This window comes from Hyla sarda, chromosome 1 (genome assembly GCF_029499605.1).
Source record: "Hyla sarda isolate aHylSar1 chromosome 1, aHylSar1.hap1, whole genome shotgun sequence".
Lineage (NCBI taxonomy): Eukaryota > Metazoa > Chordata > Amphibia > Anura > Hylidae > Hyla > Hyla sarda.
Window position 1 is genome coordinate 349,173,175 of NC_079189.1, and position 26,897 is coordinate 349,200,071.

The 26,897-nt window shown below is 42.6% G+C and overlaps 1 protein-coding gene across 1 annotated transcript in view; it reads left to right on the forward strand.

The window, feature by feature from the left end:
* The window catches only part of FREM1 (FRAS1 related extracellular matrix 1), a 264,848-nt gene that overhangs the window by 196,411 nt on the left and 41,540 nt on the right, over positions 1-26,897 (forward strand). The window contains exons 31-32 of the mRNA XM_056521167.1: positions 19,872-20,021; positions 23,345-23,550. Of these exons, the coding sequence (XP_056377142.1) occupies positions 19,872-20,021; positions 23,345-23,550 (356 nt within the window). The remainder of the gene's footprint in view (positions 1-19,871; positions 20,022-23,344; positions 23,551-26,897) is intronic.

Genomic DNA, 26,897 nt, shown 5'->3' on the forward strand with positions numbered 1-26,897 from the left:
CTTAGAGGACCCAGGATCTTCGGATGTCACTCCAGGAGTATCCTTTCATTGTGCTAAGCCAGCACCTCAAAGGTTCAGCTCTCACGCTGACTTTGACGACATTCTGGAATCTGCATGGAAACATCCAGACAAGAAGTTCCCGGGAATCAAGACGATTCAAGAACGTTGTCCATTTGACAAGGGCTAAGGTCGTTTCCCCTCCCTCAGTGGATCCACCAATCTCCCGGATCTCTAAGGCGACTACGCTGCCACTGGCAGATGCCGCTGCCTTCAAGGATTCCACGGACAAGAAGGTAGAATCCTTAACAAAGTTTGCCTATGAAGCAGCTGGCTCTTCTCTTCTTCCCATCTTTGTCTCGACATGGGTGTCCAAGGCCCTGTCGGAGTGGTGCTAAAAGCTCCATCAGATTATCTTAGCGGGATCCCCCCCCAGAGGATCTATCTGCTCTGGCTCGCCAATGCTCTAAAGCTGGGGACTTCCTGTGCGCAGCTTCCATGCAGTCAGATCGTTGTTCTGCCTTTGCTGTGGGTCACCTAGCAGCTCTCCGCCGCTCTATGTGGCTTAAAGCTTGGAATCCGGATGCCGCTTCCAAAAGGTCTCTCACTGAGCTTCCTTTTACGGGTAGCCGTCTTTTTGGCAAGCGCCTTGATGAGGTTATCTCTGAGGCGACGGGAGGTAAGAGTTCCTTGTTGCCTCAAAATAAGGCTCGCCCTACTTCCCAAAGGAAGTCCTCTTCCTTTTAGTCCTTTCGGACCTTTGGCTCCAGCAAAGGGTCCGGGTAAGGCGCCATCGCGGGACATGAAGGCTCCCTCGTTCCGGGCGCGCCCGTCTTGGAAGTCGGACTCCAACCGGTCCGGCCGTTTTGTGCCCAAATCAGGCAACCGCAAACCCACTTCTGCATGAAGTGAAGCCCCCACCCACAGTTTTTTCTCGGGTGGGAGGTCGTCTCTTACTTTTTCGAGACATCTGGACCTCACACATTCAAGACTCTTGGGTCAGGGACGTGGTGTCCAACGGTTACCGAATCGAATTCGCCTCCCTTCCGAGGGATCGCTTTTTTCGATCCCGGGCCCCCCGGTCTCCTTCTCTGGCGAAGCAATTTTGAGAGGCTCTCCAGTCTCTGCTTCTCCAGGGGGTTATCGTTTTCGTTCCTCCAGGGGAAAGGTTTCGGGGTTTCTATTCCAATCTTTTTGTGGTTCCCAAGAAAGACGGTTCTGTGCGACCAATCCTAGACCTCAAGCGTCTCAACCGCCATCTTCTTATCCGCCACTTCCGAATGAAATCTCTCCGTTCGGTGGTGGCATCCCTGAAACAAGGGGAGTTTCATTCATTGGTGGACATCAAGGATGCCTACCTCCATGTGCCAATATTTCCAGGCCATCATCGGTACCTCCGCTTTGCAGTTCCGGAGGAGCATTTTCAATTTGTAGCCCTCCCCTTTGGTTGCCACGGCTCCTCGGGTCTTTACCAAGATCCTTGCGCCAGTGTTGGGCCTGTTACGGTCGAGGGGAGTCTTGGTGATACCCTACCTGGACGACCTTCTCATCAAGGCTCCAACCAGAGCCCAGACTCTGGAGAATGTCGACGTCACTCTCCACACTCTGGATCGCTTAGGATGGATGGTCCATCGGGACAAGTAAGTCCTCTGTCCTACCCAGCCTCTAACCTTCTTGGGACTTCGCTTCAAGACGGCCTGTGCCCGAATTTGCCTCCCGCCGGACAAACGTCTGGCGCTTCTGTCGGGGGTCCGCTCCCTTCGGACCCAGGTCTCAGTCCCCATCCGCACTTGTATGGAAGTCCTGGGTAAGATGGTGGCAACTATGGAGGCCGTACCCTTTGCCCAGTTTCATTACCGCCCCCTTCAACTTGCGATTCTCTCTCGATGGGACAGGTCTCCTCTGTCCCTCGATCGTCAGATTGTTCTCCCTTGTAGGGTCCGTCAGTCTCTGCTCTGGTGGCTCCGCTCCCCCCTTCTTCTCCAAGGGTGGTCATCTCTTCCCCTTCACTGGCAGGTAGTTACAAAGAATGCCAGCCTGTCGGGCTGGGGCGGCGTGTTCAGGGATTGGATGGTTCAGGGACTCTGGTGTCCCCGAGAGACCCTTCTTCCGATAAACATATTGTGTAAACATAGGCTGTGGCGTACATAAATCGAAAAGGCGGCACTCGCAGCTCGGCAGCCATGGCCGAGGTGACCAAGATTTTCATCTGGGTGGAGAGCATGGTTCCGGCCATTTCGGCGATTCACATTCCAGGAGTGCTCAACTGGGAAGCGGACTTCCTCAGTTGGTCCTCACCCGACCCCGGCGAATGGTTTCTACATCCAGAGGTCTTCGCGCAACTCTGCGACCTCTGGGGCATTCTGGACGTGGACCTCTACGCGTCCCGGCACAATCGGAAGATCCTTCCTTTTGTGTCCAAGTCCCAGGACCCTCAGGCTCTGGCCGTGGATGCCCTAGTGTTTCCTTGGGCGGGGTTTGCCCTACCCTATCTGTTCCCTCCCCTTCCGCTCCTTCCCAAGGTTCTGAGGAAGCTCAAAACAGAGGAGGTCCCCGCCATTCTGGTAGCTCCAAATTGGCCCCAAGGTCGTGGTACGCCGACGTAGTCAGGCTCCTGGACGATGCTATCCTGCGCCTTCCGCTCTGTCCGGACCTGCTCTCTCAGGGTCCTCTTTGCCACCCCAATTTACAGTCGCTGCATTTGACGGCATGGCGATTGAGACCGCGTTTTAAGGGCCCGCGGGTTCTCTTCCCAAGTCATTCACACCATGCTAAGGGCTCGTAAGCCCTCCTCCGCAAGAATTTACCACCGTACTTGGCGGTCTTATTTTTGTTGGTGTGAAGCTCAGGACTTATCCCCTGTAACCTTCTCGGTTCTCTTCTCTCCTTTTTGCAGTCGGGTTTGGAACTGGGGTTGTCTCTCAGTTCCCTTAAAGGTCAGGTTTCGGCCCTTGCTATTCTTTTCCAGCGGCCCCAGGCTTCTAATTCTCATGTCCGGACCTTCCTTCAAGGAGTGGCGCATGCTGTTCCTCCTTATCGGTCACCCTCTCCCCTTGGGATTTGAATTTGGTTCTGATTGCCCTCCAGGGTGTACCCTTTGAGCCCCTTAGAGAGGTGTCTCTCCCCCTCTTTTCTTGGAAAGTGGCGTTTTTTGTTGCTATCCCCTCCATTCCGAGGGTGTCTGAATTGGCATCTCTCTCCTGCCGTTCTCCGTTTCTGGTGATCCGACCAGGACAAGGTTTTTTTCCGGCCAGATCCTTCTTTTTTGCCTAAGGTGGTTTTGGCCTTTCATCTCAATGAGGACATTGTCCTCCCATCTTTTTGTCCTTCTCCTTCTCATCCTAAGGAGCGCTTACTACACAAGCTGGATGTAGTTCGGGCTGTTCGGTCTTATCTCTCCAACACTTCTTCGTTTCGTCAGTGTGATTCCTTTTTCGTCCTTACAGAAGGTCGTCGCAAGGGACAACCTGCTTCCAAGGCCACCATTTCTCAGTGGATTCGGTCCGCCATTTCGGAAGCCTATCGCTGTAAGGGGAAGATTCCTCCTTTCAGGGTTGTGGCTCATTCTACCCGTTCTGTTGGGGCATCCTGGGCTCTCCAGAATAGAGCCTCAGCCTCGCAGATTTGCAAGGCAGCTTCCTGGTCGTCTTTGCACACTTTCTCGAAGTTCTACCGAGTTCATACTTTTGCATCGGCTGATGCTAGTCTGGGTCGTAAAGCGTTGCAGGCGGCAGTGGATCGGCCGTCTGCCTGACTGCTTATCTGCCCACCCAAGGGACGGCTTTGGTACGTTCCATGGTCTGTGTCCCCCAATGGAGCCGATAGAGAAAAGGAGATTTTTGTTTACTTACCGTAAAATCTCTTTCTCGGAGGATCCATTGGGGGACACAGCTCCCGCCATTTTTGGGGTTTCCTTTGGTTCTCTGTCCGAGGATGTGTTCAGTTATGTTTTTTTCTTCTGGTTCTCGGACAGTTTTGGGTTTTTCTTTGACCTGTTGGTCTCCTACTATTGCTCTGGAACTTAAACTGATTAGTTCAGGGCCTGAAGACGGGTATATCCTGCTGGGAGGAGCCGACTTTTTTTTATTACCATAGTGTCACACCTCCTAGAGACAGCAGCATACACCCACGGTCTGTGTCCCCCAATGGATCCTCCGAGAAAGAGATTTTACGGTAAGTAAACAAAAATCTCCTTATATTGTTCCTTATATAATTATAAGACACTTTGCTATTTACATGCTGTTATAATTCTAAACCTTTATATGTTTTTAATGTGGCTCTGTTCTGTTCCATGCATAAGTCAAACAGTTAGTTTGGTCTCCTCCTGACCTGACAGGAGACCAAACTCAGGAAGTGTTTGCGGGGCATGGCGAGGCACAGCTCTCACAGTGACAATGTGAGCAAGGGGAAAGGTATGATACAGAGCTTTTTGAAGCTCAGATTTTTTTTATGGGCAGGAGAGGTGTTAGGAGTTGTTGGAGAATATAATCTAAGTTAGTTTAGAAAATATGGTTTGATGACAAGTACTCTTTAAGCATAGGCTGTATAAATAAAGCAACATTAGACTAAACAAAAAGTACAAACTAGGGAAATGAACAAACACTGTACCACCACCCCCATGATACTGATCTTGGCATCTGAAGAAGTTGCAGTCCTTGTTTTCACTCATCAGACCACCCCATGTTTTAAAGGAATTAAGTAATGTAAGTGACAGACCCCTATATTAATAAATAGGTAATATTCAGCGACTCTATAGTAACAGGGACTGTTCCCCAGGACTGGCGCATGGCAAATGTGGTGCCAATATTTAAAAAGGGGTCAAAGGGGGACCCCGATAATTATAGGCCTGTTAGCTCAACCTCCGTTGTATGTAAATTGTTTGAGGGTTTCTAAGGGATGCTATTTTGGAGTATCTTGATAAAAATAAATGTATGACTCCATATCAGCGATATGAGGGATCGGTCCTGTTAAACTAACCTGATCACAGTGTCTCAGCTGACGCGGGGTGAAAGTTCAGATCCCCCCCCTCTGCCCTCCCCTAGACGTCAGGCAGAGCAGGTGAAGAGGACCCTGAGAGCTGCGGGGGGACCGCGGCACATACCTGCCCCCTGCAGGTATGTGCCGCGGTCCCCCCGCAGCTCTCGGGGTCCTCTTCACCTGCTCTGCCTGAGTTCTAGGGGATGGCAGAGCGGGGGATCTAAACTTTCACCCCACGTCAGCTGAGACACTGTGATTGGTCCACATGGACCAATCACAGTGATCGCTGACCAGGACCATCCACAGATGGTCCCGGGGGGGCTAGCAGAAGTTGTCCCCCGCTGGTAACAGCAGGACTTCTGTAAGTTAACCCGTGCGATGCCGCGCATCGCCGGGTTGACTGAATGACGTCTATAGACGTCGGAATGCGGGAAGGACCTTCGGAATCCGACATCTATAGATGTGATTATGCGGCAAGGGGTTAAAGGGGAGCTTAATAGGGGTAAATAGTATGAAATTCACTCCACTTTGGGGGAATAAAAATTTTAAAACGTTTTTGACATGTGAATGATGAGTGCGAGTTGTTCATTTGGCAGCCCAGATCCTGGATCTAGAGGAGCAACTGGCAACACTGAGACGCATTGACAACTTGGAGAGGCGCGGCAGTGGGGACAGGGGACTGGCGTCAGGCACACGTGGAGGCGTCAGGCAAGAGGAGGATGCAGCGGTGGCAGCGGCATCAGAGACAGCAGTGAAGATCGTCACTGATCTTCGCTGCTGTTTCTAGGAGTTTCAAAACTACAACTCCCAAACTGTGCTCTTACAGATGTTGCACAACGACAACTTTCAGAATGCCCAGACAGTCCAGGCATGCTGGGAGTTGTAGTTCTGTAACATCTGGCCCTGCAGATGTTGCCGAATTACAACTCCCAGCATGCCTGGACAGTCTGGGCATGCTTGGAGTTTAAGTTTTGCAACATCTGGAGGGCCACAGTTTGGAGACCACTACACAGTGGTCCCCAATCTGTTCTCCTCCATTTGTTGCAAAACTACAACTCCCAACATGCCCTTCGGCTGTCTGGGAAACATTATCTGTTTTCTAACTCAGTGTTTCCCAACCTGTGTGCCTCCAGCTGGGACCATGCATGCTGGGAGTTTTAGTTTAGCAACAGCTGGAGGCACACGGGTTGGGAAACACTGAGTTATGTAACAAACTCTGTGTTTTGCAACCAGTATGCCTCCAGCTGTTGCAAACCACAACCCCCAGCATGCATGGACAGCCAAAGGACATGCTGAAATTTATAGTAGTATGCCTCCAGCTGTTGCATAACTACAAGTCCCAGCATGCCCTTCTGTCACTTCAGCTGTAGTTTTGCAACAGCTGGAGGTTTGCCCCCCCCCCCCATGTGAATGTACAGGGTACATTCACACGGTCGGGTTTACAGCGAGTTTCTCACTGCAAGTTTGAGATGCAGCAAATTTTCCGCTGCAGCTCAAACTTCCAGCACGAAACTCACTGTGAACCCGCTCGCGTGAATGTACCCTAAAAACACTACACTACACATAATAAAGAGTAAAACACTACATTTACACATACCCCTACACCGTTTCCCCCCCCAATAAAAATGAACAACATCTGGTACGGCAGTGTTTCCAAAATGGAGCCTCCAGCTGTTGCAAAACAACAACTCCCAGTATTGCCAGACAGCCACTGACTGTCCAGGCATGCAGGGAGTTTTGCAACAGCTGGAGGCACCCTGTTTGGGAATCACTGGCGTAGAATACCCCTATGCCCGCCCTATGCAATCCCTAATCTAGGCCTCAAATGCTCATGGCGCTCTCTCACTTCGGAGCCCTGTTGTATTTCAAGGCAACAGTTTAGGGCCACATATGGGGTTTCTCTGTACTAGGGAGAAATTGCGCTACAAATTTTGGGGGGCTTTTTCTCCTTTTACTTCTTATGAAATGGTAAAGTTGGGGTCTACCCAAGCATGTTATTGTAAAAAAAAAAAAAATGCTGGTGTTGCCCCATACTTTTTATTTTCATAAGAGGTAAATGGAAAAAAAGACCCCCATAATTTGTAACGCAATTTCTCCTGAGTATGGAAATACCCCATATGTGGGCGTACAATGCTCTGCTGGTGCAGAACAAGGCTCATGAGTGAGAGCGCCATGTACATTTGAGGTGATTTGCACAGGGGTGGCTGATCGTCACAGCGGTTCTGACATAAACACAAAAAAAACGCCCACATGTGACCCCATTTTGGAAACTGCACCCCTCACAGAACGTAACAAGGGGTATAGTGAGCCTTAACACCCCACAGGTGTTTGAAGAATTATCGTTGAATATGAAATTTTTTTATTTTTTCACAAAAATGCTGGTGTTATCCCAAATTTTTAATTTTCACAAGGGGTAATAGGAAAAAAAGCTCCCCAAAATTTGTAACCCCTTTTCTTCTGAGTATATAAATCCCCCATATGCAGATGTAAAGTGCTCTGCAGGCGAACTACAATGCTCAGAAGAGAAGGAGCGCCATTGGGGTTTTGGAGAGAGAATGTGTCTGGAATTGAAGGCCATGTGCGTTTACAAAGCCCCCATAGTGCCAGAACAGTGGAACCCCCCCACATAGGACCCCATTTTGGAAACTACGCCCCTCATGTAATGTAATAAGGGGTGCAGTGAGAATTTACACCCCAAATGTGTCTGACAGATTTTTGGAACAGTGGTTCGTGAAAATGAAAAATGTAATTTTTCATTTGCACAGCCCACTGTTCCAAAAGTCTGTCGAACACCAGTCTGTCCTTCACTTTGCTGCTATTTCTGTGAAAAACCAGCAAAGTGAAGGGTTAACAAACATTCTGAATATTATTTTGTATACTTTGAGTGGTGCAGTTTTTATAATGGGGTAATTTATGGGGTATTTCTAATATAAAGACCCCCTCAATTCCACTTCAATACTGAACTGGTCCCTGAAAAATTCCGATTTTGGAAATGTTGTGAAAAATTGGAAAATTGCTGCTATACTTTGAAGCTCTCTGATGTCTTCCAAAAGTAAAAACATGTCAACTTTATGATGCCAACATAAAGTAGACATATTGTATATGGGAATCAATATATAATTTATTTGGTATGTCTATTTTCCTCAACAGCAGAGAGCTTCAAAGTTAAAAGAATTCAACATTTTCAAATTTTTCATGACATTTTTTTATTTTTCACCAAGAAGTGATGCAAATATCGACGAAAATTTACCACTGTGATAAAGTAGAATATGTCACGAAAAAACAGTCTCGGAATCAAATTCATAAGTAAAAGACCTCGGTCCTTAAAGGGGTATTCCGGGATTTTTTTTTATTTGACTATGTTACAGGGGCTGTAAAGTTAGTGTAATTCATAATATAGTGTCTGTACCTGTGTGTGATGATTTTCTCACAATTCTTATGTGATTTTCATCCCAATATTTATTTTTAACAGCATACAAAATGACTGCTGTCTCGGAATTTTCCCAGCTTGCAATGCGGTCGAGACCTGACTCACTAGTCAGCTGATGACAGGGAGCCTGTCTGCTTCAATGGGTGGAGCGATCAATCTGCAACTAATGCAACAGCTGGAGGCACTCTAATTGAAAACCACAGCTCTCCAGCTCATTTATGTTTCAATGGGTGGGGTGGCTGATGTGTGGGAAGGAGGAAAATTGTATTGTGGGATTGTAGGCAAACAAGAAAACTGAAAACAGGAAATACAAGTTCACAGAAAGCTAGCCACAGTGTTATGGTAATCTCACATAGCCATTTAGCCCAAGACAAGCGCAGATCCTTCCTAAGCATGTCCATTACTGTCTGCCAGGTATGTACTAAAATCATCTTATGGTGGATAACCCCTTTAAGGGGTTAATGATATCCATATTGTTTTCAATGTATTCAATAGTAGATCCAATCCCCTGTCCTATTTAAAAAAATGTAAAAGAATGAATGTCCAAATTATTAAAATATAATGTTAATGATCCTGTATGGTAATAACACCTCAGATGCCGTGATCAATACAGATCACAGCATCTGCGGCAGTGCAGCTATTGTAATAGCTGATCTGATCGCCGTGGTACGGCTGCGGTATCAGATCAGCTGAGATGTTGGCCGCTCTTCCAGCAGACCAGAGAAGAAGATTGCCGATAATACTGATCAGTGCTTTCCCTATGGGAAAATAATGAGTTAAAAGTAAGTAAAAGTAAAAATCCCCTCCCTCATTTTACTCAAAAAAAGTGTAATAAATAATAATTATTAAACATATTTGGGATTGCCGCATGTGTGAATGTCCTATCTATAAAAATATAAACGGTGTAAATGTAAAAAAAAAGGCAAAAATTGCTGCTTTTTGGTCACATCACATTCACAATTTTTTTTATAAAAAGCAATCAAATAGTCACATATACAGGTCATAATCTCATGGCGCAAAAAATTAGCTCTCACACAGCCCTGTATACGGAAAAATGAAAAAGTTATAGGTGGTCAAACAGGGCAATTTTAAACATATTGATTTTGAAAAAAAAATAGTTTGAGATTTTTTTTGAAGCAGTACAATAATAGAAAAGTATGTAACCATGGGTATCATTTTAATCGTATTGACCCACAGAATAAAGAATCGTCATTTATACCGTAAAGTGTACAGCGTGAAAAGGAAACACTCCAAAATTTGCAAAATTACAGTTTTCATTTAAATTTCATTACACAAACAATAATTTTTTGGGTTTGCCGTGTCATTACAAAGTACAATTGGTTGTGAAAAAAACAAGCCCTCATATGGGTCTGTGGATGGAAATATAACAGAGTTATGGATTTTAGAAGAAGAGGAGGAAAAAATGAAAATGCTGAAATTAAATTGGCCTGGTCCTTAAGGCCAAAATGGGCTTGGTCATGAAGGGGTTAAATCAGTACTATAATAGAAAAGCATGTAAACATTTTAATCGTATTGACCCACATTTTTACCATAAAGTGCACTCCGTAATAACAACCCCCTTCAAAAACTTCCAATACAGGTGTTTTCTTTTTAATTTTACCCCCCCCATACGCACACACAAATAATATTTCTGTTGTGGCGCCATACATTTTATGGGTGCAAAAAAAAAAAAACAAGCCCTCATATGAGTATGTGGATATAAAAATAAGAGTTACAGCTCTTAAAAAACAAGGAGGAAAAAAAATTATGCAAAAAAGGAAATCGGCAGTGTCCTAGGGGAAAAGTTAAGAACCTGTGTATAACCAAGTACAAAATAATGTCCCTATTCGTAGGCATATAAACAATACTTAATCATTTTTATTGGGGATTCAATAAGCACCAAATGTTTAATAATTTAGGAAGGGCTTTCTCAAATGCTATTTGACAGCATGCCAGTCCCAAATGGGTCTGTTAGAATGTATGCCAGTGGGACCGGCTGGAGAGCCAGATGTAACACTGTAATGTTTCATTTCCATCACATAAAAAGACATCTAAGCAGACTGATGGGTAATTTGGTGAAATAAAGTGATTTCCCCTATTAGTGATAAGTTCTACTCAACTATAAACCTACAGTGTATGTAAAAAGATCTGTCATGCACATTGTAACGGTTGCTGTTTATCCATGTATATCTTTGTGTATTTGTGTTAGTATGATTATGTTATAAGTTACATTCATTCATAAGTAGGCGCAAGTGATACATCTCTGTGAACAAATACTACTAGCTTATATGGCAGACAAAGTATACGACCCCTAAAAGTGCAAGGGAGCAATAGATGGGGAGACAAAAGATTGCACACACTCTTTGGGATAGGGGTAAAGAGCAAAGGCTGGGAAGACTTTGCAAATTGTAGACATGCACCAGGCTGGGAAGACTGAATCTGCAATAGGCAAGAAGCTTGGTGTGAAGAAATCAACTGTGGGAGCAATTGTTAGAAAATGAAAGATATACAAGGCCACTGATAATCTCCCTCGCTCTGGGGCTCCACGCAAGATCTCACCCTGTGGTGTCAAAAAGATCACAAGAATGGTGAGCAAAAATCCCAGAACCACACAGAGGGACCTAGTAAATGACCTGCAGAGAGCTGGGACCAAATAACACATCAATAACACACTATGCCGCCAGGGACTGAAATCATGCATTGCCAGACGTGTCCCCCTGCTTAAGCCAGTACATTTCAGGGCCCGTCTGAAGTTTGCTAGAGAGCATTTGGATGATCCAGAAGAGGATTGGGAGAATGTCATATGGTCAGAAGAAACCAATGTAGAACATTTTGGTAAAAACTCAACTCGTCGTGTTTGGAGGAGAAAGAATGCTGAGTTGCATCCAAAAAACACCATACCTACTGTGAAACATGGGGGTGGAAACATCATGCTTTGGGGCTCTTTTTCTGTTAAGGGACCGAGACAACTGATCCGTGTAAAGGAAAGCATTAATGGGGTCATGTATCGTTAGATGTTGAGTGGAAACCTCCTTTCATCTGCAAGGGCATTGAAGATGAAATGTGGCTGGGTCTTTCAGCATGACAATGATCCCAAACACACCGCCCGTGCAACGAAGGAGTGGCTTCGTAAGAAGCATTTAAAGGTCCCGGAGTGGCCTAGCTAGTGTTCAGATCTCAACCCCATAGAAAACCTTTGGAGGGAGTTGAAAATCGGCATTGTCCAGCGAGTGTGTAAACAGTGTGTAAAAAACCTTGTGAAGACTTACAGAAAATGTTTGACCTCTGTCATTGCCAACAAATGGTATAAAACAAAGTGTTGAGATGAACTTTTGTTATTGACCAAATACTTATTTTCCACCATAATTTGCAAGTAAATTCTTTAAAAATCAGACAATGGGATTTTATGGATTTTTTTGTCTCATTATGTCTCTAATAGTTGAGGTATACCTATGATGAAAATTGCAGGCCTCCCTCATCTTTTTAAGTGGGAGAACTTGCACAATTTGTGGCTGACTAAATACTTTTTTGCCCCACTGTACATTTGCTGTACCTTGTGATTGGCATAAGGGAGAGAAAACATAATAATTCCACTGAACAAAAAGGTTGCAGCTTTCAGATGGATTCTCTCTAATCCCCTTTTTCCACAGGCTACCCTCCCTAATATTTAAGACCCTTTTTCATGGCCTAAAGGGGTGGGGAGGGGGAAGGGTGAAGAGCACTCATCCCTTTGATTGGTGCTCGTTGAATGAGCCTTTACATGGCTTAGTTAATCTTGCTGCTGTGCTACACGAACGATCTCTGGATTATGTGGACCTATAAATTCATGATTGCCGGCCACACCTCCTCCTTGCCTGTCTCCTTAAAGGGGTACTTCAGCCCTAAGACATCTTATCCCCAAAGGAATAAGATGTCTGATTGTGGGGGTGCCACCGCTGGGGACCCCCACAATCTCTCATGAAGGCACCCAGCTGTGGCAGCTGCACAGAGCGATGTTTGCTCCGTGTCTGAAGGGTCAAGACTACGGGGCTGGAGCTGTCATGCCCCCTCCCATAGACTTGCATTGAGGGGGCGGGATGTGATGTCACAAGGGGGTGGAGTCATGATGTCACGAAATTCCGGCCCCTTCACACATGGAGCATACATAGCTCTGTGCAGCTGCCACAGGTGGGTGTCTGCATGAAAGATTACGGGGGTCCCCAGTGGCGAGACCCCCGCGATCAGACATCTTATCCCCTATCCTTTGGATAGGGGATAAAATGTCTTAGGGTTGGAGTACCCCTTTAAGGACCAGGCCAATTTTCGTTGTTTCCCTTTCATTTTTTTTTTTTATTCTCGCCCTTAAATAGCCATAACTCTTAAATTTTTTCATCTATACACCCATATATGGGCTTGCTTTTTTGCGTGACCAATTGTACTTTGTAATGTATTCATACATTTTTACATAACATATGCTCCAAAACAGAAAAAAATTGTGAGGTGAAATTGAAAAAAAAAAGCAATTTTCTAAATTTGGTGATTTCTTTTTTTATGCCATTCACCATGAGGTCAAACTAACATGTAATATCGATACTTTAGGTCAACTTGATTACATTTGTGTGGTAGCCCTTGGGGGGTGTATGGTAGTGGTGGTATGGTATAGGTATATAAGGGGTTAATGTTAACCCTAGAGTTCATGACGCCAGGCTGAAGACTGGTATGCTGAATCAGTGTTCCGGCCTATCGCCGCCCTTCCCAGTAACGATAGGTGCATAAAATAACTGAAGGTCCACAAAGAGATTGAACTTGAATTTGAACAACTTTTTACTGAAGTGCTTGCAATATCCACGGCACAGTAACAGTCTCATACAAACAGTCCTTAGGTTGCTTAGTGACTGGCAGTAGTTGCGGACCTTGAGCTAGATATACAGTCTCTGAATTTAGGAAAAGATTTGCTGATCCATCCGGATTTAGGGGAGTTATTAGGTCCGGGGATGCTGCAGAGTGTCTGGGAATTGATACACTCTATAATTATAATTGTTCAGCCGTTGCCGCAAGACTCAGCGATTACTGCTGTACAGGTCTTGCTTGCATGACAGCCCACAAGGTAAGAGAGGTGTTGCTAGCTTAGCAATCCAGGAACAAGAGAGAGAGAGAAAATGGCCGCCGCTCCCTTATATGGGCAGGGGGCGTGGCGAATCTGATTGGTCCGAATGTCTGCCATTCACCATTACATGGTGTGATGGGATTGCTCACGTCCAGGGCCTCCAAAGGTCCTTAAGCTAAATACCATAGAGTTCACCTAGTCACATGACCCGCAGGTCCTGCAACGCTAATGGAAACAAGTAATCAACCATTTATTTACACATGTTACTCTATTTACATTAACCTATAAATAAATTAGAGATCTATACACTAGAATTTGAGGCGTAGGGGTAGACTGGCTAACAGGGATCCCTCTTGCTATGGGGACCCATAAATAAACCATAATGGCGGCCCCCAGCTGATTCTTTAGCTGAGGGCCACCATTAATAGCTGACATGCAGCAATCGCTGTAGGTGGTTAATAACCCTTTAGATCACCGCCTAAAGGGACCTTTAACCAATCCCTGGTGGTCCAGAGGTGTGGATTGCCCAAACCCCCCCCGCACCCCCCGCAAAAGTTTATAATTTTTTTTAGGTAGTAAAATAAAATAAAAGCTATATAAATTAGGTATCCTTTTAACCGTATGGACCTACAGAATAAGGATAAGGTGTTATTTTTACTGGGTAGAATCGGAAGCCCCCAAAATGGCAAATATTTATTTTCTGGTTTTGCCGTGGATTTTGTGGTAAAATGATTGGTCATTACAAAGTAAAATTGGTGGCACAAGAAACAAGCTCTCATATGGGTCTGTAGGTGGAAAATTGAAAGTGTTATGGTTTTTAGTAGCAATAACAAATAACAATAACAAAAGTGCAAAAATGAAAAATGGCCCAGTCCTTAACTCCTTAACGATGCAGGATGTCTATTTACGTCCTGCACAGGCTCCCGCGATATAACGCGGGGTCACGCGGTGACGCCGTGTCATCTCGGGTCGGTCCCGGCGGACATTACCGGGACTGATCGTGGTGATGCCCGGTATTAACCCTTCAGACGCGGCAATCAAAGTTGACAGCCGCGTCTGAAGTGAAACTGAAAGCATCCCAGCAGCTCAGTCGGGCTGTTCGGGATTGCCGTGGGGAAATCACGGCGTCCCACACAGCTTGCAGGACACCAGGAGGATCCCTACCTGCCTCCTGCGTGTCCGAGCACCGAATGACTGCTCTGTGCCTGAGATCCAGGCAGGAGCAGTCAAGCACCGATAAGACTGATTAATGCCCTGCTATTGCATGGCAGTGAACAGTGTAAGAGATTAGTGTATGCAAGTGTTAATAAATGTGATTTAACCCCTTACCTAATAAAAGTCAGAATCACCCCCCCTTTTTCCTATAAAAAAAAAAATGTAAATAAAAATAAACATACGTGGTATCGCCGTGTGCGTAAATGTCCAAACTGTAAAAATATATTGTTAATGAAACCGCACGGTCAATGGAGTACACGTAAACAAATTCAAAGCGTATTGTTGGTAATTTTTATACCATTAAAAAATTAATAAAAATAATCAAAAAGTCCGATCAAAACAATAATGGTACCGATAAAAACTTCAGATCACGGCACAAAAATTGAGCCATCATACATCCCCATATGTGGAAAAATAAAAAGTTATAGGGGTCAGAAGAGGACATTTTTAAACGTTTAAATTTTCCTGAATGTAGTTAAGATTTTTTCCAGAAGTACGACAAACCTATATAAGTAGGGTATCATTTTAAGCATATGGACCTACAGAATAATGATAACGTGTAATTTTTCCCAAAATATATACTGCATAGAAACGGAAGCCTCCAAAAGTTACAAAATGGAATTTTTTCTTCAATTTTGTCCCACAATGATTTTCTTTTCTGTTTCACTGTGGATTTTTGGGTAAAATTACTAATGTCACTGCAAAGTAGAATTGGTTGTGCAAAAAATAAGCCATAATATGGATTTTTAGGTGAGAAATTGAAAGGGTTATGATTTTTTAAAAAGTAAGGAGGAAAAAATGAAAATGCAAAAACTGAAAAACGCTGAGTCCTTAAGGGGTTAAGGGGCTAAGGGCTAATTTTTTGCTATGTAATCTGTTGTTTGTATCAGTACCATTTTGGTATTGATTGGACTTTTTGATAGCTTTTTATGTCATTTTTTTTCCTGGGGTATGATGTGATAAAAAAAACACAATTCTGGAGTTTGGTATTCTACTGCACACAGAGCGATACCAAATATGTTTATTTTTATATATTTTTTTATATTTTTTATATAGAAAATGGGAAAGGGGGTCATTTAAAGGAGATCTCTGGTGAAAATGTACTTATCCCCTATATAAGTAGCTGATCGCTGGGGGCCTCAGCGGTCAGGGACTGGAGCTGGCTCTTAGTGCGGAGCGCATGTTGCAGCCGACATGCACTCCATTTCTATGGGAGCGCCCAAAAGAACTGAGTACTCCATAGAAATGAATGGAGTGCATGCCGTCTATCTGCTTACTGAGAGCACTGGGGTCCAGTCTTGGAGATCGCGAGGGGGGGGGTACTTTTTTTTTTTTACTTTTGATATGGAAGGGATTAATGTATGTGGGTTAAACCTTTATTTATTTTTTAACACATTGTTGGTTCCCTTAGGGGACTTTTAGGAGGAATAATTTGATTCCTTATACAGATCAATGCAGTTCCATAGAGTTCCATTGATCTGTGTGATCTGTGCTCATTTGGTTGAGCCTGCTTCAGGCAGGCTCAATCAAATGCAGAGCCACAGCCACCATGGATGGAGGTGTAATGTCCCAGTACAGGACATGGTCTTACACTACACTTAGGCCCTGTCAGGTTGAGTCCCTCAGGGACCTGGGGGCTCTCCTGCAGTGTCTCCCCTGCTGTTACTTTAATCTTATTTATTGTACTATATGTATAGTCAGTATACTAATGAATAGACAGTATAAAGGACCTTTGGAGGACTAATGTAATTGTCTAAAGGACCTGTGAGATGTTACATGATATATTCATATGATTTTATCACATGTTACCCAGAGAGCACCAGCTTAACACATGTAACGCAGCTTGACCTATGGGCTTCTAGTACAGCCCCCCTTTATAAGGAAGGGAGGTGCTGCAATCTGGCTCTTTTGCTTTTCTATCATCACTCTTGCTGAGGAACAGTGGAAACCAGATGTCTCAGTGCTAGTGTCCAGCTACCTGGAAGGCTTCAAATCTACAGTCACTTCCAGTAAGTCAAGTCTATGTCTGCTGTCACTACCTACAGTCCAGTCAAGCCTAAAGTCAATTATCAAAAGTCTATTACAAGTACAACTAGTCCAGCAAGCTGTGAGGTCCTTCTGTATGCCTGGCCACCTCTCTGGGATTCTGGCCGAGCTGTAGAGACTATAACAACTATCTGACTTCAGTAAAGCCTCCGTTAAACCATAACCTAGTTGTGGACTCTCATTTCACTGCCTAGTCATTGGGATAGGGGAGAAATCATTTGGGTGGTTCCCAATACCCAAAAACCACTCTGGCATCATGAACATTAGGGGTTAATAACACCTTGCCCCTGGGCTATACGATCTGCCCCTTCCACCTACACCTCTACACCCCATGGTCCTGCCATTCACCGTGGCTCACCACAGAGAGGTAAGCCCTTCAGCTACCACTACAGTGGATCGCAGCGATCGACGCATGCCAGCTATTAGCAGCGGCCCAATATGACATGGGCTCGAGTCAGGATCCCGCACCAATCACTCTTAATGGCACAATGATGTGTATACACAAAATTGGTCATTAAGAGGTTAAACAAAGGGCAGTGTGTGGCTAATAACATTAATTTAAATGGCCGCACAAAAGATCTCATCAGCTGACTAATAGGCAAGCAAGCCCCCTTACATATGGGCAGCACTGCCCTGATGACGGCCCTAAAACACTCAGAATTACTGAAAAGCTATAAAGCAGTAGAACACACGTTTGACAGTAGACAACTTTCTGGCATGTCATAGAGGCATGTACTACTCTCATCCTTTTTTCTTTCCTTATTAACCTTATGATATTATTACATTTCATGAATTTTTTTACTATGCACATATAGTTATAAATATATATCAATTACTATTTTTAAGGAGAAGTTTCTACAAAGAGCAGCAAACACAATTTCATATAATTTAGCTGGTATGTATGAAAAGATATTTTTTCATACATACCAGCTTGCAAGGTATTTTATTATTTCCATCTCCCCAGTACTCTCTCCTTTGCCTGCACACATTTGTCTGCTAGTTTTGAATGGATTTATAGTATAAATATGGTTAGAGGATTGTTTTTTTAATTATTATTACAACTACTAATAATAATGTTATAAGGAATCTGTGGCGGTTTACATACCGTATTTATTGGGGTATACCACGCACCGGCCTATAATACGCACCCTCATTTTACCAAGGATATTTGGGTAAAAAAAGTTTTTGACCCAAATTTCCTTGGTAAAATGAGGGTGCGTGTGTGTGCCCGTGTATACCCCGATACACTGTTTCTAACACCGCAGAAGCCCCCAGGAAAGGCAGGGGGAGAAAAGCGGGCAGCGACGGCCTCTCTCCCCCTGCCTTTCCTGGGGGCTTCTGCAGGGTCAGAAAAAACTGGGATGGGGGAGGCAATGGGGCAACGGCGCCGGCAGTCTCTGGACCCCAGGATAGGCAGGGGCAGAGAATCGGGCAGCGATGGCAGGTCTCTGGACCTGCAAAAGCAGCTGCAGTTCATTGATTTAAAGCGCCCACTTTAAATCATTGAACTGCAGCGGCTTATCGGCGTATAACACGCAGATAGACTTTAGGCTGAAAATTTTAGCCTAAAAAATGCGTGTTATACGCCGATAAATTCGGTATATTGTAACAGGAGGGGGTAAAATTAGAACCTGTACATCAACATGGGTGATTTATGGATTGTTTCTTGGAATGTTTTGGGGATTAGCAATTTTATGTCATTTGAAATAGTTGATGTAGCTCTGTTTTATGAAACCCATATGTCTCAGACAGAGATGAGTGCAAAAAAGGTATTACAGGTTGGTCAAGTATATAATTCTCCAGCAGGTAGAAAAATACATATATGAGTGATGTGTTGGTGCCTAATTTTGACATAAAGCAAGCCAGATAATAGATTATATAAACTTAAACTAGAGAGTCTAATAATGTTTATTATCAGACAGCCTGAGCCAGTGTGATAAATGTGATGCTTTTTAAACTGTTTAGTCTAGAGGTTGGCAGACATTTTCAATAACTGTGAACAAATGGCTGAATGCTTATGTTTTTTGTGGGGAGGGGTAAGTCACAGGCAGACTGCTCTGGCACTGGCTTATCCCTCCCAGAACAAAATGGTTAGGCAGACAAAATCCAAGACCCTTCTCTCCACCAACATCATCAATGTCCAGCGGCTGCTCTACACTTTAAACAGTTGGTAAATAAGCCTTATTGTAAACACTAAGAGAAAAACTAAGTACTTTCTGAATTTGGCCCCACTGTGGTCAATGATTGGCTTTGTATGTGGTTTTTAATTTTCTCTTCCTACCTTGAGCAATTATGTTACAAAAATATTTATTCTAACAATCTCTTTAAATGTTTTTGCTAATTAATTTTATAATACATTTAATTACCCAGACAATCCCTTTAAATTTTTTTGCTCATTAATTTAATAATATATTTTATAAATGCGGCTCTGTTTTTCTGATACACTGCTCCAAAGCTCCTGCTTGATAAAGTTAAATAAAATTCTTCTAGTTGCCTGCAGACATCATTGGGTGAAGCTTGCTACATACCTATTTATTATTGATTTCAATTGCACCTTTATAAGCACATAAGCATAGGGTTCAATCCGACCTCTGCAGAAGATTTGATGCTCTGTAACATAAAAAATAAGTGTAAACTTTTATACAGATCTTATAAAATAATAAGCACAGAGGTTGAGACCTCTGTTGTCAAAAAATTAAAAATAAGAAGGGTATTCAACGTTGAACATTCACTTGAAGCCAATATAATTAAGCGTGTAAGTCTATACAACCGCTCGGGGACTAAATTGTAACAGTAACTAGAGACAGTGTGCAGTGTTGACTATTATCTTATCATTTCAGTCAATCGTTGCCTGGATCTTAGTGGTGTTCACATGCCACTAGGTAATGATATAGTGCATTAAATAGCATATCAAGGGTTAAATGAGACCGACTAGGCGCTCCTGCAGGCGTGTTCTGTGACACGAGATAACAGCAGGAATGCAATCAGGTTCTTGCGGGCACAATGGCATCCATCGTCTCTTCCCATCTAACTGCAGACATGCTAATTAATATATTTCTCTATCACCAGGTTGTTTGAAATAGTAATTAAAAGAGTAATTGAAATGTTTACTTGTTGTAGGAGTGTCAACCAAGACGTGGAATATAGCAATTACTCAGGATGGATTAGAAGAGGACGATGAGACCTTTGAAGTGATTCTAAATTCTCCCGTGAATGCAGTTCTTGGCTCTAATACAAGAGCTGTAGTGAAAATTGTGGACCCCAGAGGAGGTATTCATTTTGATCTCCATCTTAAAATCTGGAACAGCCTTTGCAGAAATTCTGCCCCCTTTTCAGTAACAAAATGTCACCAGTAATGATAACCTTTGGAACAAAATAGGTGGTTCCATTTAAACATGGCTACTAGAATCATTCTATAGACATTTGTACAGTCTATTACCTATAACAATGATGTTTATTTTTGTGTGACTAGAGCAGGTATAGTGTTTGTAAATTGCATATTTAGCCACCATGCACATTTTCTTAGTTAATGAAAAGTGCCCTTTTTTTCTCCATGTACACATATATGTGAATGGTGCAATTTAGTAAAGTCTGTATCATGTCACAACTACTAAAATAGGGGATTTATTTTAGTGTGATGAGATTATTCTTCAGATAAAGATGTGATGATGGCAATTTTGTGGGTTGGTTTTCAGATACAAAGTAAATTATTAATACATACCATAACGGGGATGAAAAAATATCTAGAAACATAATTAAAAAAATGGTCCTACTAGGTTCATGTAACATACCAAAGCAATTTATTCTTTCTCTACAGTGCCCCACATACTGTGTTCTAAGTAAGAAAAAGATATTGTTTCCCTTACCAATCCCTGCTTATTCTGTTCTGCATGCCCTATACAATAAAAAAATAAGTAGAAAACAGACACAGTAGTTGGCACAGGCACAATGCGAATGCGAAAGTGAAGAAAACCGGGGGGGGGGGGGGGGGGGGGGGGCACTCTCCATAGGTCAGGTAAACCACTTGTCTTTATTTTATACGGAGCAAAATGTCTCAAAGTGCAGGATTAAAAGCTGGGACGGCAACAGGAGGTAACCACCATTTCACGCCTCTCACAGCGTTTCATCAGACCACTCCTACCTCATCTGTCGGAGCGAATAAATACTCAACGCTCATGACTTAGGTGAGGTGTTTATAAAAACAGTGCATTAATAACAATTAAAAACACTACCGTAATAGTAAACTATTATAACTATGTATAGAAAGACTCACAAAAAGAGCCCGGAGCAATCATATGAAAACACTTAGATCCAGTCTGTCGTTGCACACACCTCATTACTTTGTTGGCGCCTAGAGACTAGACCAGGCATGTAGATATTAAGTTAGAGTCTCTGTTCGTGTCAGGCCACAAGTGGTGCTACTGTTCATTGCAAGGACTCCATAATTTAAAATGACATTTCACTGTTGGAGAGCTGATAAACTCCCCACAAATTCAAGCCAGGCTGGAATTTTTTTCAGGGGGAGTACTCAGGCACGTACTGCAACTCCGGTTAGGGGAGGGGGAATAAGGTAGACCTTTGTACGATTGTAAGCTGTTGTGCTGCACTGCAAGCTAGCCCAAACCACACACCTATACAGTTATTCTTGTTTTTAGGGTAATAAACAGGTAAGGTATGGATGACTAGTTGTGCCCACCGGTAGGCAAATTAACACTCCTTTCTCCTTCATTGGACGCTGCTCTGTGCAGCTCAAGGGTCTCAGCCTTAGGCTGGGTGTATGTAAGTATATTGTATGTTTCCAGAATGTATGTTTGGGTTCCTTACCACGTTTAAGTAAAATTCGGTTCTGACAAAAGCTGCTGGTGAAGTTGTTTTCCTTGTTCGTGACTTTGCTGTATCCTGAGGAGCCCAACCCGATACACGGTTTACACCTTTACAGCCCAGAAACATAAAGCAGTTGTTTTTTTCCTGTGGAGTTCAGGCTCTAGAGTGTGGAAAACCCCCATTTAAGTAACAAAAGTGAAAGAAATAATCATTCTGGTATGTTACACGATACTTGTAGCTCCATTTTAATTCTGTAATTTTACTTGGAGTTTTTACTGCTAGAGCAAGATTTATGAGGTCAGTATTGCTTAGATACACATGTTTACACTCTATGTAAATATTTGGGTTAACTTAGAAGTAGCAGTGTTAGAAGATGTCTGTATGCTCGATGAAATGTAAATCATACTTTCCAGTGCAATTTCTTTAGCATGAAATAATTCTTTCCTGATTTCCAACATATAACTGTGATATAAAATAGACAGTATTAGGCTAGCTTTCCACACAGGTTTTTTTCTGTCATTTTTGGAAAACTGCCACTGCAGTTTTGGAGCCAAAGTCAGAAGTGTTTTCGGAAGGAATGGGAAAAATAAAGGACGGATTTATGCTTTCCCACTGCATCCACTTCTGACTTTGGCTCAAAAACTTCATTGGCAGTTTTCCAAAAAATGCCAGAAAAAAGCTGTGTGTAAACCTAGCCTTTAAGGGGTACTCCAGTGGAAAACTATTTTTTTCATATCAACTGGCTCCAGAAAGTTGAACAGATTTTCAAATTACTTCGATTAAAAAACTTAAGCAGTACTTATTAGCTGCTGTGTGCTCCACAGGAAGTTGAGTTTTTCTTTTCAGTCTGGCCACAGTGCTCTCTGCTGCCACCTCTGTCAATGTCAGAAACTATCCAGAGCAGGAGAAAATCCCCATAGCAAACCTATCCTGCTCAGGACAGTTCCTGACATGGACAGATATGTCAGCAGAGAGCACTGTGGTCAGACTAGAAAGAACTACACAACTTCTTCTGGAGCATACAGCAGCTGATAAGTACTGGAAGGCTTCACAAATCTAAAAGGGGAAAGGGGGTGGCTCAACAGATGTTGAATGCAGGTTTTTAGTGAATACAAGTATAAGGTTTTGTACCTAATACAACCTCATGAATTAAAGGAGAAAAAGAAGGGTATTACCGTTCTCAAGCTAAATCCTGTAAATGTGTAAATGGTCGCGCTGCTCACCCGATAGAGATCCCACGTAGCTCTCACACTTACCCGTCGTAAGCTCAAGCCAGTCTTCTCCCTCACTGTCTGGCTGGCGGATGTAAGATCACAGCGGTGTACATATTTTGCACTATATCTTTTAAATTGTATTTATAAACTTTTATTGTACAGTTCTTTGTGGGTTATCTGCACCACACATAAAGCACAGATGTATGTGCATTTTTTAGGAAATAATAAATATAAATATTTTTTTACTTATTTCTTTAGCACTCATTGCCCTAACCATTCTCACTAACACATATGCACACATTTACAGGATTTAGCTTGAGAACGGTAATACCCTAATTTACAAATCTGTTTAACTTTCTGGCACCAGTTGATTTGGAAAATATTATTTTCTACTGGAGTACCCCTTTAATATTTTATTAAGTTCCTATATATTAAATTAAAAAGTTATCATAACAGAATTTCCTTAATGTTTTCTACAATTACAAGTGAGTTTTGTATACATTTCCATGACACTTATCAGACCTACTTTTATTAGAACTGACACTTTTATTATAGGAACTTGCCATATTGGAAAGGTAAAAAGTACTGGGCAAAACTGCACCAATAAGGCAGTACATCTGCAATGTAACCAAGGTCTGAGAGACTCTCTGCTGCCTAATTTAAAAGGGTCAGAAGGAGTCATCAGAGAAGATATGCCAGAAGATTTTAACCCTATACATAATGGGAAAAAAAGGCTCAGACTTATCGGAAATGGGAAATCAGTAAGTGATATTTAAGCTATTCCTAACTGAAGTGTACACAACGATGCAGAGGATTAAAAAGATGAAAGAACTGTTATTATTAAGTTGCTGTTGCATAAGGTTTTATTTGGTTCATTGAAAATGTTAAATGAAATGTACTTTATATACCTTGTATGCTGGTGCAGTGATATCTTTCTAAAAGATTACCTCCTTGAGAGCAAAATCCTTTGATCTAGACAACAGGTCTCTGCGCACACACATGCAACATGGCCACCTCTCCATACAGTTTGGATGCTTGGATGTTGTTTGCCTCGTGAAATGGGGGCCCTAAAACATAAAAGTTGGCTTCCTCATCTATGAGACATTGATATCATATCCTTGCTTATCCAGTATAAAACAAAAAAGCAGACAGCGCTCCGTAGTGTGATACCGTTATCTAACGGGATAAAAGGTAGAAGTGGTGCTTACCACAAAAATTTACACTCCGCCAAGTGTAACTATGGATAGAAATAATAGTGTTAGGTGCCTGCGGCCGCTCCGCGTCCAATTTGATATAAATGCAAAAGTAACCTCCAACCTCACGACGGGATTCAATGGCGCTGGACACACAGTTGTAGGGATCTCAGGTTTATTCACCCATGATGCAACGAGTTTCACAGTAAGACTGCTTCATCAGGCATCATGCTTTTAAAGGGGTACTCCGTTTTTTTTTTTTTTAAATCAACTGGTGCCAGAAAGTTAAACAGATATGTAAATTAGCAAAAGTAGTGGATAGTCAGCTCACCCGGTCACCGCTTGGCAGAATAGTCCTCCAAGTTTAGAAGAAAGCAGGTAGATGCCAGCTAAGAAACTTCACCTTTATTTTCATCACATTAAAAGCATAAATATGGAGAGACTTCAGTAGAACAAACAATTAAAATCCTTTTTTTAAGTTATTTACAAATCTGTTTAACTTTCTTGCACCAGTTGATTTGAAAACATTTTTTATTCCACCGGAGTTCCCCATTAAAATTTAAAGGGGTACTCTGGTGGAAAACTTTTTTTTTTTTTAATCAACTGGTGCCAGAAAGATTTGTAAATTACTTCTATTAAAAAATCTTAATCCTTACAGTACTTATTAGCTGCTGAATACTACAGAGGAAATTCTTTTCTTTTTGGAACACAGAGCTCTCTGCTGAATCACGAGCACAGTGCTCTCTGGTGACATCTCTGTCCATTTTAAGAGCTGTCCAGAGTATGAGAAAATCCCCATAGCAAACATATGCTGCTCTGGACAGTTCCTAAAATGATTTTTTAATAGAAGTAATTTACAAATCTCTTTACCTTTCAGGCACAAGTTGGTTTGAAAGCATTTGTTTTCTACTTTTTTCCACCGGAGTTCCCCTTTAATTGCTATGCTGGTCCTCATGGTCCCCCACCATGGTCTTTACATACCCAGTGCAATGTAGACAGTATTATGTAAGGATCATACTTGTGGTACTGGCTGCACATTATTTTCACAAATAGAGATTGAATTGATACGATGCTAAACAAATTTTTTCTGAATTTTCTTAAAACTGATTCTGCAAATCTGAAACTTTTGACATTTCTTTTGAACAAATTTCTCAGAAGCTCCACAGCTTTATACTGCATTGCTGCTGTAGAGCACCATACCCTGCACAGGATAAATATAAAAAGAAAACCTGACACCTAGGAGAGCTCAGAGTGGAGTACGTGACCTTTCAGGGCAATCGGAACAATTAGAATTTTGACCAAACCTATTTGGAAATCTAAATCTAATTATAGCAAATCAGACCCCAAATGAGCTCAAATGAATTCCCATTTTGTCACAAATGTAAATATTATTTTATAGATTATTATTTTAATCACTTCAAACAGGACATGGCTCCCCTTTTAAATGCTCAAAATTTTCCCAAAAACTTTTACATTTTAACTATTTTATCAAGTATATTTAATTGTAATTTTTAAGCAAATGTATAAAAAATGATCTTGACTGTATGAACCTTACCTAGACGAGGGTATACTGGAAAACTAATCCTGTGTTCACAGCAGAGTAAAAGTTGGACACAACATGCAAATTCCACAGACACTGGAACTTGATATTAAATTATTTTAATAGGGGCCCAGGGGAAATGCTTGACTTATGCACTAATTATAAGAGATAATGCCTAAATGTTGCAATACGATTTGGAATGCCCAGAACCCAAAGAGTAAAATTACCTCCAATTATCCATAGACACATCGGAGATTGCCTTAGGCTCTTAATGACAAGGGCCCATTTAGTCTTAAACAGAATGCCCAAATGTAAATCTGCATGCGTAAATCTGCTGGTGTCTTACAGACCATTAATTCTACTTCTGGACACCCTGCAAATGTAAATCTCAATGACTATTTATACCTACAGTAGATACTTATTGTAGAGTAGGGTAGGGTATAGTATAAAAATTGCAATGGTGTACATAAACTCTGTTATGTCTCAGTAATATTACACAAGCATTGGCTGTTCATCCTGTCAATCATTTAAATTTTACACCATAAATTGCAAGTGTGTTCCCAGCCCAGTTTTTGATGCAGTTTTTGAGCCAAGACAAGGAGTGGATCAATAAGGAAAGATATATATAAGTGATTCCTTTATATTTCCCATTCCTATAGAATCCATTACCTGTTTTGGCTCACAATATTGCACCAAAGGCTGCCTGTGTTCCCAGCCTTACCAGTCAGGCACCTACTAAATCTATTTAAAGTGTTATAGTCACTTTTATAAACTTTTGATATGTTATCCATCAGGAGTCTTCACTCTCTGACAGCCCAATCCAATAGGTGCCCTCCATAGACAACAATGGAGTGCATCAGTTGGATCAGGCAGACATCCAGGGAGTAAAGTGCTGGACCGCACACTTCACCTGGTTGTAACTTATGATCTCAGCAGGTCTACGGACTGGGATTTGGAGGACGTCATGTGAAAAGTTTATAGAAATGACAGTAACGCCTTTTCGCCTTAACGCCATACATAGTAAAGGGTAGGGATCGACCAATATCGTTTTTTAGGGCCGATACGATAATCTGCGACCTTTCAGGCCAATAGCCGATAACTTATACCGATATTCCAGTATAAGTTATCAGCTATTTCACTCCCCCCCCCCCAGCCCTGCAGATCAATGATTTAAAACGGACACTTTAAATCAATGAACTTCAGCGGCTTTTGCGGGGCCAGAGACCGCCGCTGCCCGCTTCTCTCCCCCTGCCTGTCCTGAGGTACTCCCTAGTCCATCCACCACCGCTTCTGCCCCATTGCCTCCCCCATACCCGGCTTATAATTACCTGTTCTCGGTGCCCGTGTTCCGTGCTACTTCTGGCTCCGGCATCAT